The 25,665-nt window shown below is 47.7% G+C and overlaps 1 protein-coding gene and 1 pseudogene across 1 annotated transcript; one reads left to right on the top strand and one right to left on the bottom strand.

Annotated features, from left to right (window-relative positions):
• Positions 1-1,944: 1,944 nt before the first annotated feature.
• dnajc11b (DnaJ (Hsp40) homolog, subfamily C, member 11b) lies at positions 1,945-8,189 on the bottom strand. The gene is made up of 16 exons (XM_062468595.1): positions 7,986-8,189; positions 7,307-7,436; positions 7,096-7,169; positions 6,846-6,947; positions 6,605-6,733; positions 6,120-6,242; positions 5,951-6,024; positions 5,427-5,616; positions 5,161-5,246; positions 4,948-5,064; positions 4,684-4,839; positions 4,406-4,475; positions 4,243-4,300; positions 4,002-4,144; positions 3,790-3,919; positions 1,945-3,679 (listed from the first exon to the last, which is right to left on the bottom strand). Exons 1-16 carry the CDS (start codon positions 8,058-8,060, stop codon positions 3,654-3,656), a joined length of 1,683 nt encoding a protein of 560 aa, XP_062324579.1. The 5' UTR covers positions 8,061-8,189; the 3' UTR covers positions 1,945-3,653.
• A 1,128-nt stretch (positions 8,190-9,317) lies between these two features.
• Positions 9,318-25,665, top strand: part of LOC134018080 (calmodulin-binding transcription activator 1-like) — a 37,053-nt pseudogene continuing 20,705 nt past the window's right edge.

Below are 25,665 nucleotides of genomic sequence, written 5' to 3'. Positions count from 1 at the left end.
GTCTTCAGTCTGAAGACTACAACAGTCGGTCTGTATGGGATAATATGATGTTTATGTTTTTAGAAGAGGGTAGAATTATCATTTTTTCACAATTAACAGTGCTTCAGAATGGTGCTATACGATAGGCCAATGTGTAACCCTATAAAACTATAATTTAAGTTGGGGCCAGCAAGTATATGACTCAGTTATTATTTTCAGCATCAGTGAGCTGATGGCCATCCTCCCATTCAAACAGATTTCCCTCCGGCATGAAAAGTGCCAGGCCAATCACAAACCTGTGTATCTGCTATGGGGCGGGTTTAATTACGGTACTGTACAGAGGAGCACCATTGAGGCATTTTCATAAACAACCAAGGTGGCGTTTTGTTGCCCTGATTGGTTGTAGCTCTTAAATTCTATACAAATGGGGTCTGCACCCCTTAATAACGCCTCTTGGATATTGAAAAATGGGCAGAGAGGTTCCAGACTAATTCATGTCTGTGAATAAGCCACGTCTGGCATCCCAGGCTCTCGTGAGGACAGTCCCCTTCCTCCTCAAGCCCTCTCCAACATACGCCCCTGTGTTAGTGAGTCTTCAAATATTCATGGCTCCATGACGCAAGAAAAATCATAGTCACGTTTCTGTTGCCATTGAAGTTCGCCGACGCATTCAAGTGAAACCAAGATGGGCTCATAGCTCAGTATTAGTTTGATCATGAGTCAATGAGAACACATTGACCACCATTATCTAACTTGGTGCATTTAATGCACCAGGGAATGCCTTTCACTTGTACACATTTGTTAATCTTTGGTGCAATTGTTTGTTTCTGGGTTTAAAATGGCTGACTATATCAAAGCATATATAGGATGTAGGTCGTAGGTCTGGTTGAGTACTATGCATGCAAGTGTGTGTGTGTGTTTGGTGGATGCTGAGTGTGCAGGAGTGTTTGATCCCTGCTGCTAGGGTGAGATCTAGCCGGCTTCTCCGTCCTCAGACAAGCCGTGTCGAAGACATGGACCAACGAACCCATCCAACAAGACCAGTGTTGGGACTGTGCAGGGCCAGGCCGCCCCAGTCTGCTCCACACATCAGTCTGCTCCACACATCAGTCTGCTCCACACATCAGTCTGCTCCACACATCAGTCTGCTCCACACATCAGTCTGCTCCACACATCAGTCTGCTCCACACATCAGTCTGCTCCACACATCAGTCTGCTCCACACATCAGTATGCTGCACTTTGCTCCAGTTTCAGGTTCAGAAACAACACCTCCAGTTTCAGGGCTTTCTTTCTATTGTTTCATAAACCTGTTGCAATTTTGACCACACTTTTTTTGTTTTTTTTTGTTTCTCATGCTTCGACCTTATGTCCAAACTGTTTGTGTACATATTGTTGTTTCTGTTGGTATGAAAGCCATAGATCTGGTCACAGTATGACTGGGCTGCAGGTGGTAGAAAAACACCCACTGGGTCTATGTCTAGGGGAGGATTTTGCAAAGCAGGATCAACCAACCAACCTAACCAGCCCACATTTCCTGCTCCTCTGAACTCGGTCTTCAGACAGTTGAGGGTGCATTTGGCAATGACCTTAAGAGTGGGTATCTCATGGAGGATAGCTGGTTCATTCTGATCCTGATTTGTCCAATACCCTCGTTGAAGAAGTGGTGTGTGCTGTGGTGCAAGTTGTTTCTGTGAAACTGTATTGTAAACTATTGTAAATAAAGAGTTATTGATGATTTTAATCCCGTTTCTGCTACTGGCGTTTGTCATTCTGCATGTCCCTACCAATCAATCAGTCACTCAGATCGACCAAGTTCTTAGTAATTCAAGTTTTTTGATTTCCCACGTTAACTGGCACTTACTGGACCACTACAACAATTTCCCCACAATTATTGTATTTAAACAAGTCCCTTAGCATCAATTAGTTAAGTATGACCAGTCAGGCAGATTCATTTATCAGGCTCATCTTTATTTTTGTGTTTCTTTTCACAGGACAGGAGAGTGACCCAGCCCCTCACACACCCATACAGTAGTGTTTTGGTCGTGGGTAGGAATGTGACGGTGAGGAGCATTGCTACAGCTGGCCTCGGGGGGGGGACTAAGTGGCTGCCAGGGTCAGAACACTTACGATCAGATCAGGAGGAAAGAGTTCAGGAGATCAATAAAAATAGAAGTGGCTAAAACCTGACAGCCTCTAAATCGGTCTTCGGGTTGACTGAAGCCATGGTGGAGTCCCATAGGATCACACAGGAAAGGGGAGGGGGGGGTGCAGGGGGGGGTTAATGGGTTTGTAAGAATGACACTAGACAAAATAATGTGTAGGTCAATGGAACAACTCCTGATTCATCACCAATAAATTCTGATTCATTAACAACCGTTTGTACGTCAACAGAAAGTGCATACAGGCCACAACACAACCCTTTACTGCCCCTACCACAAGAGGGAGAGTGAAGAGAGAGAGTCTGGTAAGGACCAGCACAGGCTCACTAGTTAATATAATAAAAGAGTTATTATGGAGTACAATGTTTCAGATCAATTCAGCAGGTCAATTCATAGATTATAAAATAAACAAATAACATCAAACTCATACATATGACCATGATGAGGAATGGCACAACAACAACAGATCAGATCACCAAAACAAAATTCAAACATACCAATGTAATAATATCACAACAAATGAATGTATGCACACATTTCAGAAACCATTTCATGGTCCCAAGGTGTCCATGAATAACACTAGAGTGTTTGCATGGATAAGACTAGCCTGTGCCATGCTCACACAGGAGTAACACTATCAGTCTCAGCACCAACAGGCTGGTCTGGCAGCCAGTCAGCCTCTCCTCAGGTCAGTGTGCTTGGCAGCCACAGGCCAGAGCAGAGACACACTGGCATCCAACGGAAGCAGCAGACAAGTCACTTTCAAGGCAGGAGAAGTTTGAACAGATAACACACACACAAATGAAGAGTCCCTCACGCCTTGACTGAGCCATGCCAACAGACAGGCAATCCTGGATCGTCTCAATAGTTCTGAGTAACATAGTTCATGCATAGTTCTACTGTGTGTTTAACAACGCTAGCATGAGTTATTGTAACGTTGTCTACACTATCACGTTACTGTACCATTAGTAATATAATGTAGCAAAATTCACTGATATGTACAGTACAGTTGATGAATATTGCACCTTTCTAGGAGAAGACAAGAGGTAATTTGTTAATGCAAATAGAAATTGTTGATTGCGCAAATGGCAAATTCAACAACACCCAATTTTGCCAATTTTGTTCTTGTCAGTAATTATTTTCATCACGTAACTAGGAGATAAACATTCTATTTTGTAGTGTATTAATAAAAATACATGTTTTATGGCTGCAATCCAGTCTTCAGCAGCGCCGTTTCAGTAGTCTATAGATTTCTAGGGTCTAACCTTTGAACCATACCTCCAGGGCTGCGTGGTCCTGTTCACTGTAACCTGAGGGGAGGCTGGCTCACAGAGGGAAGGAAGGGGAGGAGGGATGAAGCTCAAAAGGAAGATGGATTCATTAATGACATGGTAAAATAGGGGGAAGGGGAGCATTTCTCTTGACTCCTCTCTGTCTCTCTCTCTCCCTCTCTTCTTCTGTTCTTTTGACTATGTTTGTCCGTGTCCCCCGTTGACTCCACAGAAGAAGAGCTCCTACGACTCTGAGTCGATTCTGTGAGCTGCGAAACACAGAGAACACAGGAGGGTTAGGCGCAGGCACATACAAGCACCAGCTAGACCCAGCTCCCCCCCTGCTGGGTGGGGGGGTCCATACAGGGTGGGTACTGACATTGTTTGGGTATTCGTAGAGCCTCCATGTCGGCAGACAGGACTTGGTGCATGACGCCTCTGAACTGGTACAGCAGCTTGAGGCTCTTCTCCTCCCCTACACATGGATCATAGAAGCCTGGCAGGCCTGCCTGCAGGGAGAGAACACAAACATCACACCTCTATCAGCCTGCACAGAAGTACAGCTAGACTGACTGACGCACCCACACACACCTTGGAGGCCTCCGTGAGGATGAGTTTGGAGTCCTTGACCAGGCACTGCAGAGGAACAGTGACGTCGATGACCTGAGCTCTCTCTTGCCGCTGGCTGTTGTCCGTCACAAACTTTCCGTACCAGGCATTGAGGATGATCAGACCTGGGAGAAGACACACACACGCGGTGAGTGTGTCTTCCTCAGCCCCCATGTGTGTGTATGTGTGTGTGTGCCCTACTGTATGTGAGATCACCACTCACCCATCTTCGACTCCTCAGCCTCGATGACTCTCCTCACAGACTCCTGCATCAGTAGAACCTGACGGGCAGGAAAAGGAGAAAGTCAGGGCTAGAGGGACGCCCAGATGAAGTGGGAAGCTTGTATATGGGCCAGTGTGTGTGTGTGTATCTGTGTGCAACTCACAGCTGATTCTGCCTCCTGCTTTTTCTTGGCAATGTCTGTGGCAGAGCTCTTTCTCTGCAGCTCCAGCTCTCTGCAAGACACACACACACACACCCACACACACACACACATCAGTCAGCTCGGGGAATCCTATGGTGGCTCTGTATGTGGCAACAGCTTCATTTCTAACTCCAGGGGGCCACAGTCTGTTCCTGGGACAGGATCTCAGCCCTCTATCCTGACCCAGACTGTCCCAGGATAGAGGGTTAGTCCATTCCCCAGGCAGCTGGTGTACTCACTCCTGCTTCTGAGCGCATGTGTATGGGATGATGACCAGTCTGTGTACAGCCATGTATAGGAGCAGGGGCCCCACTGTGGCGTAGAACGCAGCACTGGGCAGCAGCTGGTCTGTCAGGTGGACGGGGAACAGGTAGGTCTGACTGGCCCTGGCCAACCTGTCCACACACACACACACACACACACACACACACACACACAAACACAACATGGTTAGTTTTGACTCTATAGGTCTACCATACAGAATACGGGTTGGTACAAAGTACCTGATCTTCAGAGTGACTCCTTGTGGGACTCCGATGCTGACAGTAGCAGCCAGGACACTGTGGCGACTGATCTTCCTCTCTGCTCCATACTCCACCACTGTACCAAACCAGCCTGTCCTGAAACACACACACAAACAACCACACATAAAGTAATATTTAAAACGCCTGCATTCCGTCTATATTCCAATACAGTCTTTCTGCAGCCTAACATACTTGATAGAGCCCTTGATCTTGGTCTGGTCTTCATCCTGGAGCTTGTACTGATAACTCATCATAAGGTAAGTGTGAGGAACGCCCAGCTGCAGGACAGAAGAGAGAAGCGAGAGAGAGGAAAAAGGAGAAGATTCAATTTGGGTACAGTGTAGCAAAAAGATCGTTCTGATCAGGTCAGCTATTCTTTCTACGATCCAGGCATTCTAGTGTAGAAATGTGTTGGTGTGTGAGATTGTAAAAGTCAGTGTGTGTGTGTGTGTGTGTACCTGCAGGGCCAGAGTGAAGTGGCTGGTCTTGGTGTCTCGGACCAGGCTAGTGGTCATGGCGCTGTTGGGCCCCCAGCGCCACTGCAGGTATCCCATGGTGTTCTGGTCCAGGTGGCGGGCCGTCATCAGAGAACAGCTGGGACGCACGCCGCGCGGAGAGAACTGCATCCCACACTGAGCCGTCAGGAAACTAGCCACGCGGAGAGCGGGAGGGGCATGGATCAGGAAGAGATGGAGGGAAAGAAAAAGCAGGGAAGACTGAGTAAACAGGAAGTAGAGTCCATCAACTGTTGAGGAAAACGACGATGAGTGAAAATTCTGTTAACTTTCTAGAACTTTCTCTAGGCGAACAACTGAGTATTTATTCATATAGAGGGAACATCATACATACGTCACATGATAGAGGACAACTAATGGGAACATCCAGCTTCCTGTCAGTGACAATTGTACTTCCTGTCATAGCCACTAGTGTATTTATGGACACAGACTGCATTAGTAAACTGCAAACTGCAAGTAAATCTTACCATCGTGGAGTCAAGTTACGGAACACCTTCAACCCAAACAGAGGTCCTAGTATGTCTCCTGCACCTAATTCCACCTGCACACACACACACACACAGAGACCACAATATGTCTGTGTCATTGTATTCAATCTGCAACTACATATTGTCTTTTTGCATTAGTGTGTGTTACCTCTCCCCAGCCCTTGGCTGACGTGACCCTGCGTACGGTCATGTTGATGTTGCCTCCCCCGTTGCCGTTGTGTGTGGAGAGAGAGCCAGACAGCACTGCTGTGTCCAGAGATGTTAACGGAGCCTGGAGACACACAGCCCACACATGACATACAGTACACACCCACAGTGAAACTGTCAGAGTTTGACTGTCTGCGTAGTTGGTGTTTGTGTACTGTACCTCTATAGACTGGGAGATGTGCATCTTGTGTACTGTACCTCTATAGACTGGGAGATGTGCATCTTGTGTACTGTACCTCTATAGACTGGGAGATGTGCATCTTGTGTACTGTACCTCTATAGACTGGGAGATGTGCATCTTGTGTACTGTACCTCTATAGACTGGGAGATGTGCATCTTGTGTACTGTACCTCTATAGACTGGGAGATGTGCATCTTGTGTACTGTACCTCTATAGACTGGGAGATGTGCATCTTGTGTACTGTACCTCTATAGACTGGGAGATGTGCATCTTGTTTATCTCGATGTGAGGGAACCCTCCTCCTGGAGCCTCCTCAAAGTCCTCGTCATAACGGTCAAACAGGTCTGTGGCGTCTACTCCAACACTGATGGTGCCCTGAGAGGGGGAAACAGAAGAAATGAGTCATCTTTGGTACAGTATTAGACCAGGTTCAATCTATGTAACAACAAGTACATTTGAGTGTGTGTGTGTGTGTGTGTGTGTGTACCTTGGGGTTGGTTCTCTGTTGTAGCCTCCTTTCCTCTCTTTCCTTCTGCAGCCTTTCATACTCCTCACGGATCTCTGCTGGAGTCCTCTTCCTCTCCACCACCTACACAGACAACACACACACACACCATATAACATACAAACACACACGATAGATTCTATTTGAAAATCTTGAATTGTACGTTCTACAATTAACTTTCAATCCCTGCACATGCACAGTTGCATACAAACCCAGACACCCAAGGACATACCTCCCATCCTTCCACCTCAAGACCTTTCTTTCCAAAGATATCATAGATGGCCCTGGACTGAGGGTCACTCAATACTGGGAGAGAGAGAGAAAGAGCGAGAGAGAAAAAAAAGAGAGAGAGAGAGAGAAAAAAAGATGTTACAACAAAGTGTGAACTCAGTCTATGTACAGTGTGTGTGGGTGAGGATGGGTGTGTCCAGTCTGCTGCTTACCCTCATAAGCCTGGTGCACCTGGTTAAATAGCTGCTCAGCCTGCTGTTTGAGCTGGGGGTCTCTGTGCTTGTCTGGGTGATAGAGCATACACAGCCGCCTGTAGGAAGCCTTCAGTTCCTCCTGAGTGGCCTAGAAGCAGAACGACGGGCAGTATTATTATGCAGTCTAAGTTTAGCCAAACGTCTAATGCTTAGAAGGAACTGTTCACATCATTAAATGCGGTCCTAATGTCAAGCTAGTTATTATTTCTAAGTCTGGGTGATACCATGGAATAGAGGGGTAGTAAACCCGGGGATGCACAATAATAAACCCTTGTTTTACAAGACATTTTAATTAAGGGCGTAGAACTGTCCATTACCGAGACACTCACCGTTATAAATACATTATACTAACGGTAGCTAGCAAGCTATGGTTGCTGCTGCAGGCAATGCATGTTTAATCGATATTCCAGTTAGCTACAAAACACTTTAATCGTTCATTGATATATCTATGAACGCTGCAGGTGACATCCAAGCAAGCAGATGCTTGGGATGATATGAGGTTATTTAACCTATGGACGTAACTGGACCGACCGGCTGGCTTGGCAACGGGGGGATTTATCAACACGAACACTTACTACAAAAAATACAACATTTTGGGATGAAATTGTGAGAAACAATATCTCAAAAATAATCATACCTCTTTCCTGACGTTTAGGAGAGAATAATAATCTTCGTTATCCAATTCTAGATCATCATCTAAGGACGTCGCCATGTTTGCGCTCTTCCTACCCCGCCCACTCCGCAAGCTTTCTGGAAGCTCATTGGTCTGTGAGTGATTGCAATGGCGCCTTCATGTGGCCAGGCAGACCCTAGCCAGTTTGTGACAGACTCCTCTGCTCTCGTCTTAGTGATCTCTGTCTTTCTGGACCTACAGCTTGACCAGTCTCCCCGGTGTCCTCTTTATCTCCTCTTCTATCTGCTTCATCACTCAACCCATTCTCAACCCCTCTCATTTAAACCATCTTGCAATTACTAGCCACCTCTCTCCTCCTGCCTCACAGAGCTTTCACTTAATCTTTCATGGTTACTTCAGCCAATATCCAACCTTCCCTAATCTAATGGACCGTCCTCCTTAACATCACTTGTGCCACGAACACTGGTCATTCACTGATCTTTTATCTACAATTAATATGATATAGTATTTTAAAAGTCGTCAGATGCATCATATGATTTCTGCCACCTCATTAACGCTTACACAATTCTAAGTCATGCTTTCTAATTCAACTCTTGATCACACCAAGCTTGCTGTATCACATCTTACTTGCCTTGAGATAAAGGCTCTATTTTTATTTTATTTTTTCCGAAGCATGTATTTATCCCATTAGCCTTAACAAACTCCACAAGAGCTATGTTGATGTAAGAATGTCAGAAACTTATTCTGAGTCTCAACTCAGATGTGAAATCGATATGGTACGTTTTCAGTCATTAGCGCCACGCGTCCAGCCTGGGGGCGCGTGAGAAGCTGTCCTTTCAGCACCACTAGCTTCAGCACCATCAGTGAGTGACAGCGACAGCATGCCCACGCGCTTTTTGAAGCACACAGCCTTCATTAGCAGGCTAGAGAGGCTCGACTCCAGCCAATATCACACAGGCGGCTTTCATTAAAGCGAGTATGACATAGTAAGGAGCTGCGAATACTTTAAATTTGGTTGCATGTTTCATTTAGCAATTTAGTTTGAATGACCTTGTTATTGTTGAGCAGATAGCACGAGAACAGTGTCCAGCATCTTGCTGAAGACTGTCAAGGTGTCCTCGAATACAGATATCGTCCAGTGACGTACAGTAGGTTGTCAGAGAGAGAGAGAGAGAGAGAGAGAGAGAGAGAGAGAGAGAGAGAGAGAGAGAGAGAGAGAGAGAGAGAGAGAGAGAGAGAGAGAGGGGGAGGCGGAGGCGGAGGGGGCGGGGGCTAGGATAGATACAAGGCAGGGATGAACGCATACAAAGCGATATGGATTTCGCGAGTTCATGAGGCATCACGGAGCCCCGCTGTCAGTCATCACACCTTGGACCAATAGTGTCACTGCGTACAGCGGGCTCGTCCCCCTTCCATCCCGCCCCCCTCCTTGAGCTGTCCTCGTTGTGCACGCGCGTGGTCCCCCCCAGGTCGCGAGGAGGAGGAGGAGGAGGAGGGATGAGGCGCGCGGAGGGGAAATGGCTGCCGGAAAACAAGCCGGAAGGTAAGAGAGAAATAACGATAATATATGTGTTTGTTGACCTCGAAAAGAGACACGGTACTTAAGGTTCAGACGCGGAGATGAAGGGATGGAGGTTGATAGAGACGCGGGGGCTTTCCCTTTCTGCTCCTGTGCCTATCCCGTCCTGAAAACACGGACGCTGATGATGAGAACCAGCGACTTCAGCTAGCAGTAGAACGGTTATCGAAAGCTGAAATAACGGAAGCAGAGTTATCTTGTGGGTATGCGTGACAATTATGTTTTCATCCTTCCTTTCCGTGTCAGTATTTCCCCAGAGTAGCGGGTTTACGCTCTTAAGCGTTAGAGGCTTGGAGTCTGAAAGGATGGGTTGTGAGGGGATGGGATGTGAGTGGTTCACGCTGGAGGAATTCAGATGCTTTCTCAGCTCTCTGTCGTTACATACACGCACACATGCACGCGCGCGCCCACACACACACACACATACACTCACACATACACACAGATACACTCACACATACACACACACACCAGGGGAAAATAAACGGTGTTAAGCACGAAATCGCCCGTTAAGATGCGAAGTGGGATTCCTCGACACGCACGCAACCACTAGACTAATTGCGCGGTCAACAACGTGATGTTGTGTTTTTATAATGCTGGCTGTGAGTTATTTAGTGGTCCTGTAATCATAGCTTGACGGGCAGCCTATCTCTCTCATCTTTGTAATGTTTGGGTCAGTCTGCAACTATCCAACCTTGAACTATGTATCAGTGAATCTCCTGGGATAGATAACCAGATAACTAGTGCCTGTCTGTAGGCCTGTGTGTGTGTCATTTAGTCCTAGAAACATGTTATTAAATTCCTAAGAGAACACCTTTGTATTGTATTTATGAGCCTGAACCATGTCGTTTCCTATGACCCTGAACCTGAAGTTGTATTACTATGTTTTTGATGTCATGTACGTGTTTCTGAAAAGCAAATGCTTTATATATTGTAAGAAATGTTCATAGTACCATATTCTGGCTGCAGATATTAGAGCTGAAACCTCTAACCACTCAGCCACTAGAGAGTGATGTTGAGTTGTCCCCAAGGAGCAGTTAAGCTTACCAGTGAATGTGTGCGTCTGGAACAGCTAGTATTCGCAGATGCTGTCTTTTAATCATGGCAGGTAAGACAGGAAAGGACAGAATGACACAATCAAACATACACACGCACGCACGCATACACACGCACGCATAAACACGCACGCATACACACGCACGCATACACACGCACGCATACACACACACACACAGCACAAGGGCACACAGCCTATTTCCCAAAACAAGACCTACAACCATGCAGAGAAACACAGCGCCACACAACACAAACACACACACACAACACACACAACACACACTCAGAAGGAGAGATGATATAGCCACAGGCAGTGTGAAGGCCGTGGGTTGAGAGTCCCGTTGCGTGGAGAAACTAGCTAGTGATCAGAGAGAGAGAGAGCCTATAGGCGTGTTGTCTCACGCAATGACTACCACACCCCTTTGCTTCCAACACCTACATACACAGACACATTAACACACCTACATACACATACACATTAACACACCTACATACACATACACATTAACACACCTACATACACAGACACATTAACACACCTACATACACAGACACATTAACACACCTACATACACATACACATTAACACACCTACATACACAGACACATTAACACACTGGCAGTCAGACTGCACATATCCACCTTGCTCCGCACACATGCGGCATCATCGCTTAAGTGTTGGGGATGATGGAAGACATGGTATGTTTGTATGGATTTGAAAAAGCAGCTTCTCTACTCTGTTTCCAGTCTCAGATCTGTTCCCTCTCATGCATCACACAGATGATGCATAGCTTCACTTCAGTCTCCCTGTATTGAAGCCATGATGGATGGTTTAGATCCACAGTCCGGCCCAGCCATCCCCCTGCCTGTCCCTGGGGTCTGGGGCTGTAAAGAGGGGCAGCCTGATTTTACTGAGTGCTCATGACAACATCAACCATAACCAGCCAGGGAGACCACCTCTGCTGCACTGGTTTGGCTGTATCATAGCAACAGTGGTCAGGGAAACAGGGGAACTGATGGGATTGAAGACTGAAGCCGAGTACCAGTCTCAGAGGCAGGCAGCCAAGACCAGCCAATCAATGATCAACACAGAAAACATGTGTTTGGATTGTATGTTGACTAACTATATACCCCCCTCCACCTCCTCTTCCTCCCCTCCGACACATACACACCTCCCTCTCTCTCCTTGTAGGACTGAAGAGGATAAGGAATCCTGAACGGATGATCAGAATTGCAGTGGGTTACACAGGACACACACCTCCCAAGAGTGACGACACAGATGCTAACAGTAAGCGAATCTCACACACACTCACACAAACCTGCTGTGTGTGTGTGTGTGTGTGTGTTGATCTGTAGGATGAGGTGACACTGAGAGCGAGAATAAAAGCCTCCTGGCTAAACAAACCAGGAGCTGAGCCCTCATTCTCATCAGCTCTGTTACAGATATCACACACACTCTCTCTCTCACACACACACATTCTCACTTTCTCTCTCCACCCCCCCTCTCTCTCCCCCTCTCTCTCTCTCTCTCTCTCTCTCTCTCTCTCTCTCTCTCTCTCTCTCTCTCTCTCTCTCTCTCTCTCTCTCTCTCTCTCTCTCTCTCTCTCTCTCTCTCTCTCTCTGAGACCTCATTCCCATTCAGCTCTGTTACAGATCATGTTTATTCATGCATGCCAATACAGCATCAGTGAGCACACACGCACACACACACAATGCAGAGGGCTTATTTTAGCGAGCAGAAGCTCATTGTCATACCTAATCACCGCACATCACAGTATCTATCCATAATCCTGCTCAAGCGCCAGCGCTAGCTGGTTATACTGGGGGAGCTGGGATCAGCTGGTGGGGAGGGGGGGGGGTCATCATTGTGATGGGAAAATGTGTATCACTGTGCTTGTGGTGTGTGTGTGTGTGTGTGTGTTTATGGGGCCGAAGCTGTAGTATTAGAGGAGCTATAAAGGCAATGAGTGCTTTGATTGGTTATTGATTTGTGCCAATATGGCGTGTGTGTTTGTGTGTGTTGTATGTGTAACAGAGAGATAGAAAGCGAGAGAGCAGTGCAATAATGCAAGTGATACAAGATATGAGACAAAATGTACAAGTATTAAACACTGAACAGATATGGTGCTTGGTGTTACCAGGAGTAGATGTCAAGGGAAGAACTGAAAACTAGAATAAAAGGTTTAAAAAGGAGCCTCACACCTGCCCTTCTTTTTTATAGTGGAGGAGAGAGAAGGAGGCCTTGCGCCTCATAAAAGATGGGGGCTAGACCATATCCCAGGATCCTCTCTGTTCTCACGTCCCAGCTGAGGATTACTGGAGGAAAAGTTTATCAGCAGAATGATGAATTAGTATGCACACCCATCCTTCTCTTCCTCTCTCCATCTCCCTCTCCATCCCTCTCTCTGTCTCTCTGTCTCTCTCTCTCTTTCTCTATCTCTCTCTAGTTACTGCTTCCATTGCTCTCCCTCTCTTTCTCCCCTTAGTATTCAGTTCACCCGCATTCTTCCCTCCCTCCCTCCCTCTCTCTCTCTCTCTCCTGTCTCTCACTTTCCCCCCTCCCCTCCATCTCTCTTCTTTCCTCCCATCTCATCTCTATCTAGCTGCTGTGCAATGAGCCTTTCTTTCTGTCACATTAATTTTATTCGGAAAAGGGGGAAAATGGGAAATTTCCCCAGACACTCTCTAATATCAGTATTGGGAGAGTTAAGAGTTGCATTTGGAGCATTTCTCTCTCTTTATTGAAGAGAGTTTTATAATTAACTGACAGTCATCTCACCAGGGTATTGGGTTGTTTCTGCGTTAAATATGGAGATGACAGTTTCATGAGGTAAAATATTAATCAACTTTTGGAGGCCTGACTTCACTGTGATTTTTTAAACCTAATTTGAAGTAGTTTGATACTGAAACTAATTTTCCACATCGATCTATAAAAAATTAAGTTTGAGTTTTTGCTTAGAGGTGATGTGCCTGAAAGCATCTACATAAATTATTTGAGGAACAACACATTCAATGTTTTGCAATTTCATTGGGTGACTTGTATGATAACAGTTGAATCGGCTGAATAGGGAGTCCCAGCTTTTGTCAAGGTCGCTAGTTTAAGCCCTACACTGCCTGTTTAAAAGCTGAGACATGCCCCCTTATCATGAAGCATTTGAACGACTGTGTGTGTGCGGGTGTGTATAACTGTGTGTGTATCTTTGTCTGGGAAAGTGTATATGCTCGCACATCTATGTGTGACAGGCTTGTTTGAAGTGGTTGATGTGGTGTATTTCAAAGGCAAGGCCTGATGAGAATTCCTCAGATCAGCAGTTGGACATTGGGGACGCTGGTGGGATCAGGCCAGGGCGGGAACCGGGGTGTGGGGGCTGGGTGTGGGGGCTGGGTGTGGAGGCTGGGTGTGGGGGCTGGGTGTGGGGGCTGGGTGTAGGGGCTGGGTGTGGGGGCTGGGCGTGGAGGCTAGGTGTGGGGGCTGGGTGTGGGAGCTGGGTGTGGGGGCTGGGTGTGGAGGCTGGGTGTGGGGGCTGGGTGTGGAGGCTGGGTGTGGGGGCTGGGTGTGGAGGCTGGGTGTGGAGGCTGGGTGTGGGGGCTGGGTGTGGAGGCTGGGTGTGGAGGCTGGGTGTGGGGGCTGGGTGTGGAGGCTGGGTGTGGGGGCTGGGTGTGGGGGCTGGGTGTGGAGGCTGGGTGTGGAGGCTGGGTGTGGGGGCTGGGTGTGGGGGCTGGGTGTGGAGGCTGGGTGTGGAGGCTGGGTGTGGGGGCTGGGTGTGGAGGCTGGGTGTGGAGGCTGGGTGTGGGGGCTGGGTGTGGAGGCTGGGTGTGGGGGCTGGGTGTGGAGGCTGGGTGTGGAGGCTGGGTGTGGGGGCTGGGTGTGGGGGCTGGATGTGGGGGCTGGGTGTGGGGGCTGGGTGTGGAGGCTGGGTGTGGGGGCTGGGGTGAGGGGGAATGGGTGCTGGTGCTGGTAGGAGAGAGGGGGCAGGGGGGTTAGGGTCTGTTGGTTTAAAACACTTGGCATTGGCATTCATAGCAGAGGCTCTGGAGTGCTGCTAAATAAGAAATTAGGCTTTAACTAAGCTGCACCATTCAGCTGTTTAACTAAGCTGCACCATTCAGCTGTTTGAAATTCTGTCTTCTCAGGCCTTCTATTAATACATGCAGAATTGATTAGGGTGAGACTACGTGCCTGAAAACACTTCAAGTAACACGCACGCTCACACTCGCCAACACACACACACAATCACTCCCATCCTGGTCTTCTGGAGCCTTGTATCTCACTCCCTCTTCCACCTTCACCGTATCTTCCTTTGTAGACCCGTGGTCCTCCAACTATCTGCCTATCCCTTCTTTCATCTCTCCCTTTTCCCTCTCCCCCTTCGCTCCTTTCAGCAGGTACAGCATAAATCCCATCTCCCCCAGAGAGGCATGAGTGGACGCCCTCAAATGCTTATCAATAACCTCAGAGTGCTCTCTCTTGCCTTCTATTCTGAACCACGCGCATGAACACAACACACACACACAGACAGGCACACAGACACGCACACAGACACACACGCTCATTGGTTTCTCCCTCTCCTTGTCCCAATACGCCAGCTCTGTGCTTGCGTGAGCTCACCCAGGATTAGTAAGTGTGGGAACATTTAGACCAAAGCAGCACAGTAGTGTGTCCCTCTGAGCTTCAGGAAACTCAAGCCACCAGTCCCCACTGCTCAACTCCTTAATGAGTGCTGTACAGTACAGCGTGTTCTGCTCCAGAGCTCTTTTTGTCTCACAATCCTCATCACTTTCGCATGAAAGGAAGAGGCACGCAATGGACGGCCCCAGACCCGCCTCACGCTGTCCTCTCCACCTCTCCCTCCCGTCTCTCCCCCAGGTGAGCCTGGCCAGCTGAAGATCTACCTTCCCAAGAAGCTGCTGGAGTGTTTACCCAAATGTTCCTCCCTGCCCAAGGAGCGCCACCGCTGGAACACCAATGAGGTGAGAGGCCCTCCTACCCCCCTCCCACCCCTCTCCCCAGAGAATTAGAAAACCCTAGGGATCTAGGGGCTAGGATCCAGGATCCAGCTAGTACTTGATGTGGAACTGGACTTTTGTACAATGATTTTTCTTTTTGTCCAAGAATTGTATTTACATTTAGTCATTTAGTCATTTTAGTCATTTCAGTGTATTCTGGTCTTTGGGAAGATCACTGACCTATGTGGAATACATTGAGATGATATTTGGTTTTGGTTGTTATTTTGCTGTGCGGGTATTTGCCTGTGTGTGTGTATGCGATGCATTATGTTTACGTTTGTGTGTTATGTATGTGGGCTTGAGTGTGTAGATGTGAGTTTGTGTGGGTTATTGATTACCAAGCTCTATATTGTTATGCAATGTATAGCTGATTTGTCTTATGGTTTTTTCCTTAGGACAGCCATTACATTTTTCATACAATCCATCTCAACGAAGGTCATATAGGGAGTTAAGCATGCAGTATATGGAACAATGTGTTCACTTGGAGCGTGTGCGTGTGTGTGCGTGTATGTGTGTTGTTCAGAGTTAAAAGTAATGTGTGATCTCTCCCATCTCGGGTCTGTGGGCTGAAAGCACAGGAGTGAGAGCTCGTTGACAGACACAACATCTCTGCATCTCTACCTTTCTTTGTTTTTTCCTGTCTTCCTTTCTTCCTCCTTCTCTCTCTCTGACTCTCTCTTCTTTCTTTCTCCCTCTCTCTCCCCCTCTCTCTCTCTTTGACTATCTCTTTCTCTCTGTCCTCTCCTGTCCTTCCTTCCTCTCCTCCCTCTCTCTTCCCACTCTCCTCCCTCTCTCCGGTGGATGATGGAGTGCAGTCTCAGTTCAGGGAGAGGTTGGGTGTCCCTGAGCGGATTCCTTCAAAGCTCCTCATCCACCGAGGCATGAAGTTTCCTGCATACTTAAATACTCCATTGTGTCTGCTTCTCCTCTGTCTTTTAATGGGAAGTCTGTTTTAACAGGGTGTGTGTGTGTTGTTTCATAAGTCAGCATGGCTCTAAATGGTGGTAATACAGCATGGCAATGATTTATCGACAGGCTGTCTCTCACACGCACCCAGTGATTTCTATCACGGCTGAATGTGTGTGTTTGTTTTTGTGTTTCTGTTTGTGTGTGTGAAAGCGAAAGTAACAGGGGGTGCGTGTGTCAGAGTCTCTCGCTGCTCTGGAAAGTCTGGGCGTCACAGCATGCTAAATGTTCAGCAGCTGGATTAAGTTGTTTGGGTGGGTGTGTGTGTATGTGTGTGAGATTACTGTGGTGTGTCAGGATTAGGATGACTCTGATTAGCACAGACTTAATCCCTCTCAGTCTCAATCTGATATCCTATATCCTCATTCTCACCTGTGCGTGTGTGCGTGTGTGTGGAGGGGGGGGCAGTGCATATGATCTTCTGACCTCTGTTTTGTCATGGTTGGTTCCCCTCAGCACCTTAGCCTCTGCTGAGCGCTGAGCTGGAACCCCCTGCTCTCTCCTTCCCTCCTCCCTCTCTCCTCCCTCTCTCCTTCCACTCCTCCTCCTCCCTTGTCTTGTTCCCTCCCTTCAATCCTTCTCTCCCTCTGTTGTGTATCCACTGATGTGTGAAATTATTCGGGGATGGAGGGATGGATTTCTTCCCGTAGGGCTGAACAGAGGTGTGAGGCTTTTGTTCAATAATAGATTGGGGGTGTATGAGGTGCCCATAGTAATGGGCTATACAATAGCTCTCGCACAATGACTAAACTAACTCTGACATATACCCAGGTTCAGGGTACAGCAATTGTAATGTTATATCATTTGTGCAGAAACGTTAAAGATTAACTTGGAAAACGATGGCGTCTGTCCAGAAGCTGCCGTCTGTTTGATATTTCACACACGCATGACTAGCTGAGGCGCTGTGTGATATTTACATGATTGTGTGAACCAGCGCCTGATCAAAAGGACACACAAGCATGGTCAACAAACTACACACACACACTCACACACACACACACACGCCCCTATCTGTGCAACTGTGAAGTCCATTAGATGCGGAGTTGAAGGCAGAAGGTTCCCATAGTAACAGATTGAGGACATCGTGTATCTCCAGATGCATGGTAATCATGTGTCTTTTACATGGGACACACGTGTGGTCCAGTGCAGTCCATGATGGTGGGAGAACACGCAGCGTGTCTCCTGGCTGACTGATGTGATGGGCTGTGGCCTGCTCCTCTGTCACTGCTCTGCCAAACCGACGTGACAGCAACGCCTTCATCTGGAGCTGGCCTCAGGGATCTAACTGGGCATGTCATCTATCAGCCTCCACGTCCTTTATTTAGCCTAAACTCCACACACACATCCCCACGTATACACGCACGCGCGCGCCCAGACGCACGCACGCGCGCACACATGGGTTCCCTCTGTTGTGTGTGTGTGTGTATGGATAGGTGAAAGTGCTGCTGTTTCTCCTTCTAACGAGCGCTTGCTGTGGTGACTCTTTTAATTAGCGCTAATTGACTTTGCTGATTGAGTCAGAGCAGTGTGTGTCATTACTGTTCCCTCTCCTCCCTCCTCTCTTTCAGCCTTTCTCTTTCCCTTTGTCCCGCTCCCTCCTTCCCACCCTCCCTCTTTTTCTCGTTCTCTTTTTCTCCGGTTTTCTCGCCCACTTGCTTACATGTAACATTAGTTGTTCCAATGAGAGGCAGCAGGGAACATGCTGGCAGACTCTCTAATGTTAGTGGTCACTGGTACACTGGTATCAGATTTTTTCTTAAAGTCAGTGTTAGGGAGAGCAAGCGCAGTTAGAGTTCAAAGATGCCTTTCTTCACTGTGATTAGTCCATCTGACATTGTTGCAGGGTGGGAGTTGCTGATATTTTCTATTTCAGTTCCATCTGAACAAAGGCAAAAGCAGGCAATTGAAACTCACTGAAATGCATTTCAAATAAGTGTACTGTTTGTTTGATTGTGGTTGTGTATATCTGTGTTGGTGTTTGGAATGTGTGTGTGTGTTATCCCCGGGCCTGCCTGTGGCTGTAACCTCTCTCGTTGACATTGAGCCTTGTGCCATTGCCATTTACGTAAAGTAAAGTATGGTTTAATGAGGGCCAGACAAGCCAAGAAACACACTCACATACTAACACACACATACTAACACGCACACAAACACACACACCACCAGAGGGGAGTTTCACAGTTCTATGTGTGTGATTCATATTCTTTTATTTTTAATCATTCCTCTGTCTTTGGGTTTGAGAAATATTTCATGTTTGGAGAGAGCCAAGTCATAATCACTAATTAGTCCTCTAGGCTTTTCAGCTGAGCTTTCTGTCCCCCCCCCCCCCTCTCTCTCTCTCTCTCTCTCTCTCTCTGTATCTCTCTCTCTCTCTCTCTCTCCCTCGTATTTTAATCTGTGCTTATCTGGCAGAATAAAACAAATGGGAAGATATAAAATACAGAACCCCCTGCCTCCCCCCCCCCACCTGACACTGATCCAGGTCATGATTGAATAGATTTCAAATAGTATTTGAACCCTGATTTTGTAACAGAGGCTACTAGCCTAGTAGAAGGGTCCAGGAGATCTGATAGCTGTCCAGTCCAATAACATCTCAGCGGAGACTCTACCAGTAGAGGTACTGTAATTCATGTTGCCATTAAGGGTCTGGGGCGATGTGTGGAAACCAGGCCACTGGGCTACCCAGCCCCCCCTCCTCTGTCACAACCATGGCAACACCCACATACCATACATTCTATTTTCTCACCATCCTCACAGAAGCACCATTTGTCTTGCAGTGTGTAATTTGACACAAACCTATTTTAAACAAGGGTTTCAAAGATGTTAAGTATTGAAGCGAGGGGATGTGTGTGCGGGGCTCCCTCTGTCTGGGTCTTGTTGACAGCGATCTCACTCCTGGCTGGCCTTCCATTCAGGTGGTGGACAAGCAGCAGTCTAGCTGTCTGAGCAGAGCCAGTCCCCACGCAGAAGCAGGTGGAGCCCCCTCCTGTGTGGAGAAGGCCCTGCTGTGCTCCCGAACCATGGGCCACATTCTCTTTACATTTGAACTAACTGTTCTGTTGCCTTGTCTTGTATTTGGGTGTGTCGTGGTCTTCAGCTTAGAGAGGATTCCTGAGAATCGTTTGTTCCCTAGAGCTGCTGTGCTATTGTACACAAACTCTTTCTCTCTCTCTGTTACTCTCTCTTTCTCTCTGTCTCTCTGTCTCTCTCTCTGTGTCTCTCACTCTCTCTGTGTCTCTTTCTCTGATGAATGGAATGTCTGCTCTCATGTGGAGTGTGTGTCTGTAAAAGTCACCCTAATCAAATCTCACTGATTCTCGGGGGATTAAAAGAGGGGGCGGATAAAGCGTGTCTGTGGGCATGTGTGTGTGTGCGTGTGTGTGCATGCATGTGCGTGTGTGTTTTGTGTATTTGCATTTGCATTAGCCCCAAGTATCTGTGAGTCATTAGTCTAAAAACTACCTTAGTTGCAATGCACCAATCTATTTCCCCTCTAGCCAGTCATCTCTCCTCTTCCACCAGGTCTCCTCTCACAGCAGGCCTCTGTCTCTGTCTCTGCCCTGCTCTGCTTATTGACATGGACCAGTAGAAAGAACCAAGGTAGAACTGAGCGGTTCACAGCAGTGTTGGACAGAGCCATGTCTATCCTAACGTGCGTTAAACTTGCATGTCTCACTTGCAGTTCACCCAACGCGAGTCTATGAATAAAACGGAACTCCTTCCTAGAGATGGTTGGTGTATACATGGTCTAGGTTCCTGACTGTATGCAGGACTGGAGGCTTTTACAGAGTAAAGTCTCTCACTAAAACAACCATAGTTAATGACAATGCTTTTGGCAGTGTCCTGGTTGACCAATGTTTCTAGTCAACGGAGCAGCTGTTCCTCTCACAGTCATAGGATGGAAAATTCCTATCAGGAGCCTGTAGATGAGGCGAAATTAAAGTTGTGGACAATTTTCAGACTCATATTTGAAATAAGAGCTGTCTAAGTTCCTCCCTGGGTCTCTTTCATGTTTAAGTCAAATATGTATGCCCAAATCTTTCAAACATCTCCTATCCTGAAAAATGACAAATAACATGAAATCTTTATTGCTTGTGACAAAAATTATTCTGAATGGATTTGCAAAGAGAAGCTGAATTGTTCAACATGAACATTGACAGATGACTCACTTTGCTTCTGGTGGGAACTTCAACAACGAAATCACGCTGTAATAGATGCTGATGAAATGTGCCACACACACACACATCTATTATTCGGTTGGATAGGAGGCAAACCTGAGGATCACCACAGAGACCCCTCTTTCAAATGTATTCATTAAACTCCCAAAACCTCCCCTTAACGAATGTAATTAGAATATGGTAATGAGATAGGGCTGAACCAGGGAGGAAAGCTCACCAGCATAGAGACGGAGAGAGGGAGAGAGAGAGAGAAAGGAGAAAGGAGAAAGTGAAGGAGAGGAAAAGAGCTAGCGAGAAAGAGGGAGAAAGAGAGAGGTAAAGAGAGGCAGATACAATACAGAGTTAGCTAGAGAAGGGGAGAAACAAGAGAGAGACAGAGAGAGAGAGAGAGAGAGAGAGAGAGAGAGAGAGAGAGAGAGAGAGAGAGAGAGAGAGAGAGAGAGAGAGGGGGAGAGAGAGAGAGAGCTTGAGATGGGGGCAGATGGAGAGTCAGAAGAGATAGAGAGAAGCTGACTGACAGGATGCCAATTTATGTCTTGTTGTAAACAACAAGTGTTTATGCTGGCAAGAAGGAAAACACATGCACACACACACATACACGTGCAGATACACACACAAACACACTCATTAGCATGAAACAGAAATAATTCCAATAACAAAAACAATACCAGCAGTAGAGCCAGACCAGAGAGGGTTGAATCAGTCACACACGCTAATGGTTAACATGGTTCCTGTGGAGGTATCAAAGCTTTCCTACCCCCAGACCCTCTCTCTATGTCTCTCTATGTCTCTCTCTCTATGTATATGTCTCTCTATCTCTCTCTCTATGTCTCTCTATGTCTCTTCTCTCTATGTATATGTCTCTCTATCTCTCTCTCTATGTCTCTCTCTCTGTCTGTCTGTCTCTCCGCTTTTGTCTCTTCTCTAAAGCTAAATCTGTTTTCAGAAGACTCGTAACAGCAAGAATCAAAGTAGATTTAGATGATAGGCCTAGTAATAGGTCAATGAGAGACGCTCAGGGCTTTTGTTCTGGTATTAAAACCTGCAGGATATGTGCGAGACATGGAGGAGGAGCATTGGAGCTTCATGACAGATTTTCCATGTTCATTTTGGTCCTTGTTTTGATTGAATCTATTTGACTGTGTACTGTAGAATAGGATGTGATGTGGTGAGATACCATCACCTGTTAGTGATACAATAAAGGCATGTCCAAATAAGCTATCGGGATTCAGTCTGTGTGCGTGTTTGTGTGTATGTGTGCGACTCACTGAGAACTTTATGGCAGTTTTTTTAAAGAGACTGTCTGTCAGGCATTATTCAAGACGCCCTTGCTCAGCGGGGTCCTCACATTGTGTTAGACGTCAACACCTGTTGGTATCTTTGATGTATTAGGCCCCTACAGAGAGAGAGAGAGAGAGAGAGAGAGAGAGAGAGAGAGAGAGAGAGAGAGAGAGAGAGAAGAGAGAGAGAGAGAGAGAAGAGAGAGAGAGGAGAGAGAGAGAGAGAGAGAGAGAGAGAGAGAGAGAGGAAAAAGGAAGCAGGAGTAAAGGAGCAGTGAACCAGGTGAAAAGAAAAAAGACTGAAGATTGAGTTCCGCAAAAGTTTATTCGGTTAGTAATATGTCTGTGTGAGTGTTGTTAGGGTTAATTCTCAGTTTGAGTTTGCAACGCTGTTTGTGTCTAGACGTCTGGGGTCTAGACTCAAGCTGGAGATTGACAGATGACAGCCATATGGAGTTACATAGTGATAGAGAGAGAAAATAAATAAATAGTCAGAGACAGTGAGGGATGGAGAGGAGAGTTTCTCTCTCTTCTCTTTATGAAGCAGTCAGTCACAGGAAACCCACCAGAGACAGCATCTCCTCACAGACACGGAGGGGATGTGACCAGGCATGGATGTGTGTGTTTCAGTGTGTGCGTGTGCGTCCAAATGCTCTCTGAGTGCCAGGTTGACAGAGATGGATGTGACAGATGGGTCTTCTCCTGATGGGCTGCTTCCTCCTGGTCCTCCTGAAGGTCATACCTTGTCCTCCAATAGCAGACCAGCACTGTCTGTCTGTCTCTCTTGGTTCTGTCTGTGTGTTGGTCTGTCGGCCTGTCTGTCTGTCTGTCTGTCTCTGTCTGTCTGTCTTGGTTCTGTCTGTGTGTTGGTCTGTCGGCCTGTCTGTCTTCAGTCTGTAGGTGTGTGTTGTTTGTCTGTGTGTTGGGGGAGGGGCGTTTGGCTGTCTGTGTGTCTGTCTGAAGAATTCAGATAAGGGGCTTTGCAACAGTTGGCATGGAAACAGCTCTAACCAGCTGTATTAGGTAGTGTTGGTATTCTGAAGCATGTTGTTCTTATTCTGTCAGTCTTAGACAGACATCGGGTAAAGAACCCTGTACTGCAAGGGTTTAGTAGAGAATACAGCTCTGTAGGTGTTGAGTGGAGAACATAGCCGCTGGATGTCTCTGGATGGACTGTAAATTGACCTGACAGTTCTAGTTGCAGTTCCTGGAAGACACAGACATGGCATGGTCTTCACTAGTAGCTGCCTGTCAGTATTTCTTCCTCATTTGTTTCTTCAAGTCCACACACACACACACACACACACACACACACACACACACACGCACGTCACTTCGTGCCTGCGGCCAGGCCCTTCTGTGAGATGGCCCTCTGGGAACCCCCCCCTAGCTGAGTCTGTGTCAGTGTTGCTGACCCCCCCTTCTCTGTCCCACAGGAGTATGTTTGTAAGCGTGTGTCTGTGTGTGTGTGTGTGACATTGTCCCCAAGTCTTGGAGCGAGACAGTCTCAGTGATGCGTGAGTGAGTGGTAGTATTTCCCTAACTGCTGCTCCAGCTCCATCCATCTTCCCACTCAACCTCCCTGCTCTGTTATTCCTTCAACACATCTCTCACACTTCTGTCAACATGGATGATGGTAGACAGACCCAGACCCAACAGAACGAAACAAAACAGACCAGAATGGAACAGGGCAGGGCAGGACAGGAGGGCAGGACAGTAGGGCAGGGCAGGGCAGGAGGACAGGGCAGGGGAGGGCAGGAGGGCAGGGCAGGAGGACAGGACAGGGCAGGACAGGAGGACAGGACAGGAGGGCAGGACAGGGCAGGGCAGGGCAGGGCAGGAGGCAGGGCAGGGCAGGGCAGGGCAGACAGGACAGGAGGACAGGGCAGGGCAGGGCAGGGCAGGGCAGGGCAGGGCAGGAGGACAGGGAGGACAAGGCAGGGCAGGACAGGAGGACAGGGCAGGCCAGGAGGACAGGACAGGGCAGGAGGGCAGGACATGATAAGACAGGGTAGGACATGATAGGACAGGATAGGAACATGATAAGACAGGATAGGACATGATAGGACAGGATAGGACATGATAAGACAGGATAGGACATGATAGGACAGGATAGGACATGATAGGACAGGGTAGGACAGGATAGGACAGGATAAGACAGGATAGGACATGATAAGACAGGATAGGACATGATAGGACAGGGTAGGACAGGATAGGACAGGATAAGACAGGATAGGACATGATAAGACAGGATAGGACAGGATAGGACAGGGTAGGACATGATAGGACACCTAATTTCCCCCTGTAAAATATGAGATCATCTTGGTAATGTTTGTGTGTGTGGGTGTTTGTGTGTATGCTGGTGGGTATACTGTGTGTGTTTGTACTGTACGTATGAGAGCTGAATCTGAGCATGCAAAGTGTGTGTGTTTGAAGTGGTATGCCTGTGTGTGTTGAACTGTCCAATCAGATTCACAGAGACACGCTCTGTCTGGTTTCTGGAGTAGATCCCAGGGGAGGACCAAGACACCTGTCCCTGTCTGTGCCACTGTTCTACACACACACACACACACACACTGTATTCCTGGCGGGTCAGTGTGTCGCATGGTTTGCTCAGAGCATTCCATCATGGTTTTCCGTGGGGACAGACTTCCTGAGAATCGACCTTCACAATCACACTTTTCACACCTAAGTTTGGGTGTATGTGTGTCAGTCTATATAGCTATAGCATGTGTGTGTGTGTGTGTGTGTCTGTGTGTGTCTAAGTAGCCATAGCGTGTGTGTGTGGGTGTGGGTGTGTGTGTGTCAAGCTGCCGTTTCAGCTGACGCCTCCGTTTCTCCTGTTTAATGGCTCTTATGGGGCAGGCCTTTAATTGCAGTCTTCCTCTTCCACCCCTCCATCCCTATCTCCCTCTCTTAATCCTCCCCCTCCCCCTTGTCATTCTCCCTCCTCCCTCTCAACTCGCTCTCATGGTGCTCTGGGGAGGCGGTGTTGGTGAGACAGGGCTGTGTCCACAGCAGGGCTGGTGAGGAGAGGCTGGGGAGGAGAGGCTGGGGAGGAGAGGCTGGGGAGGAGAGGCTGGGGAGGAGAGGCTGGGGAGGAGAGGCTGCTTGACTCAGCTAATGAATAGATGAATACATGAATGAGATGGAGGGTGTGTTGGTGCCTGAGCACACCCTGGGGAGGTGGATGTCTCTGGCCCAGGTGAGCAGCCCTGCTAGACGTGGAGCAGACAGTGTTTTATGGGCGCTGTCGGACGCCATGCTGTCCTCCTCGCTCCTCTCTCCACACAGGCCTGGTTTTGAGCATCTCCATTGACAATTACTGGGAGAGGAGGGTGTGATGGAAGGCTAGGTTCATAAACAAGTGGCCACACTCTCACATGGGCACTTATGTACACACACACACACACAGAGAGAGAGAGAGAGAGGTGAGGGAGCAGCTGGAGACCTTGCACTTAGCAGAATTGGTTTCCTCCCTCTCCTTCTCTTTCTGTCCTTCTCCTCCTCTTTCTCTCTCTCTCTCTTTGTCACCCTCCATCCCTCTCTCTCTCCATCCCCCCCCTCTCTCTCTCTCTCTCTCCCCTTCTCTCTCTCTCTCTCTCTCTCTCTCTCTC

The sequence above is a fragment of the Osmerus eperlanus genome, chromosome 1 (assembly GCF_963692335.1).
Source record: "Osmerus eperlanus chromosome 1, fOsmEpe2.1, whole genome shotgun sequence".
Classification (NCBI taxonomy): domain Eukaryota; kingdom Metazoa; phylum Chordata; class Actinopteri; order Osmeriformes; family Osmeridae; genus Osmerus; species Osmerus eperlanus.
The sequence above is the reverse complement of the archived record's forward strand: the minus strand, read 5'-3'. Positions and strand labels throughout refer to the sequence as shown.

Bases quoted from the DNA above. Each gene is read 5' to 3' on its own strand.
- dnajc11b (XM_062468595.1), bottom strand. From the start codon at position 8,060: ATGGCGACGTCCTTAGATGATGATCTAGAATTGGATAACGAAGATTAT. The intron at 6,734-6,845 runs GTACACACACAC...TCCCCCTCTCAG, and splicing joins AACAGAGAACCAACCCCAAG to GGCACCATCAGTGTTGGAGT. The intron at 4,476-4,683 runs GTGAGTACACCA...TGTGTCTTGCAG, and splicing joins ACATGCGCTCAGAAGCAGGA to AGAGCTGGAGCTGCAGAGAA.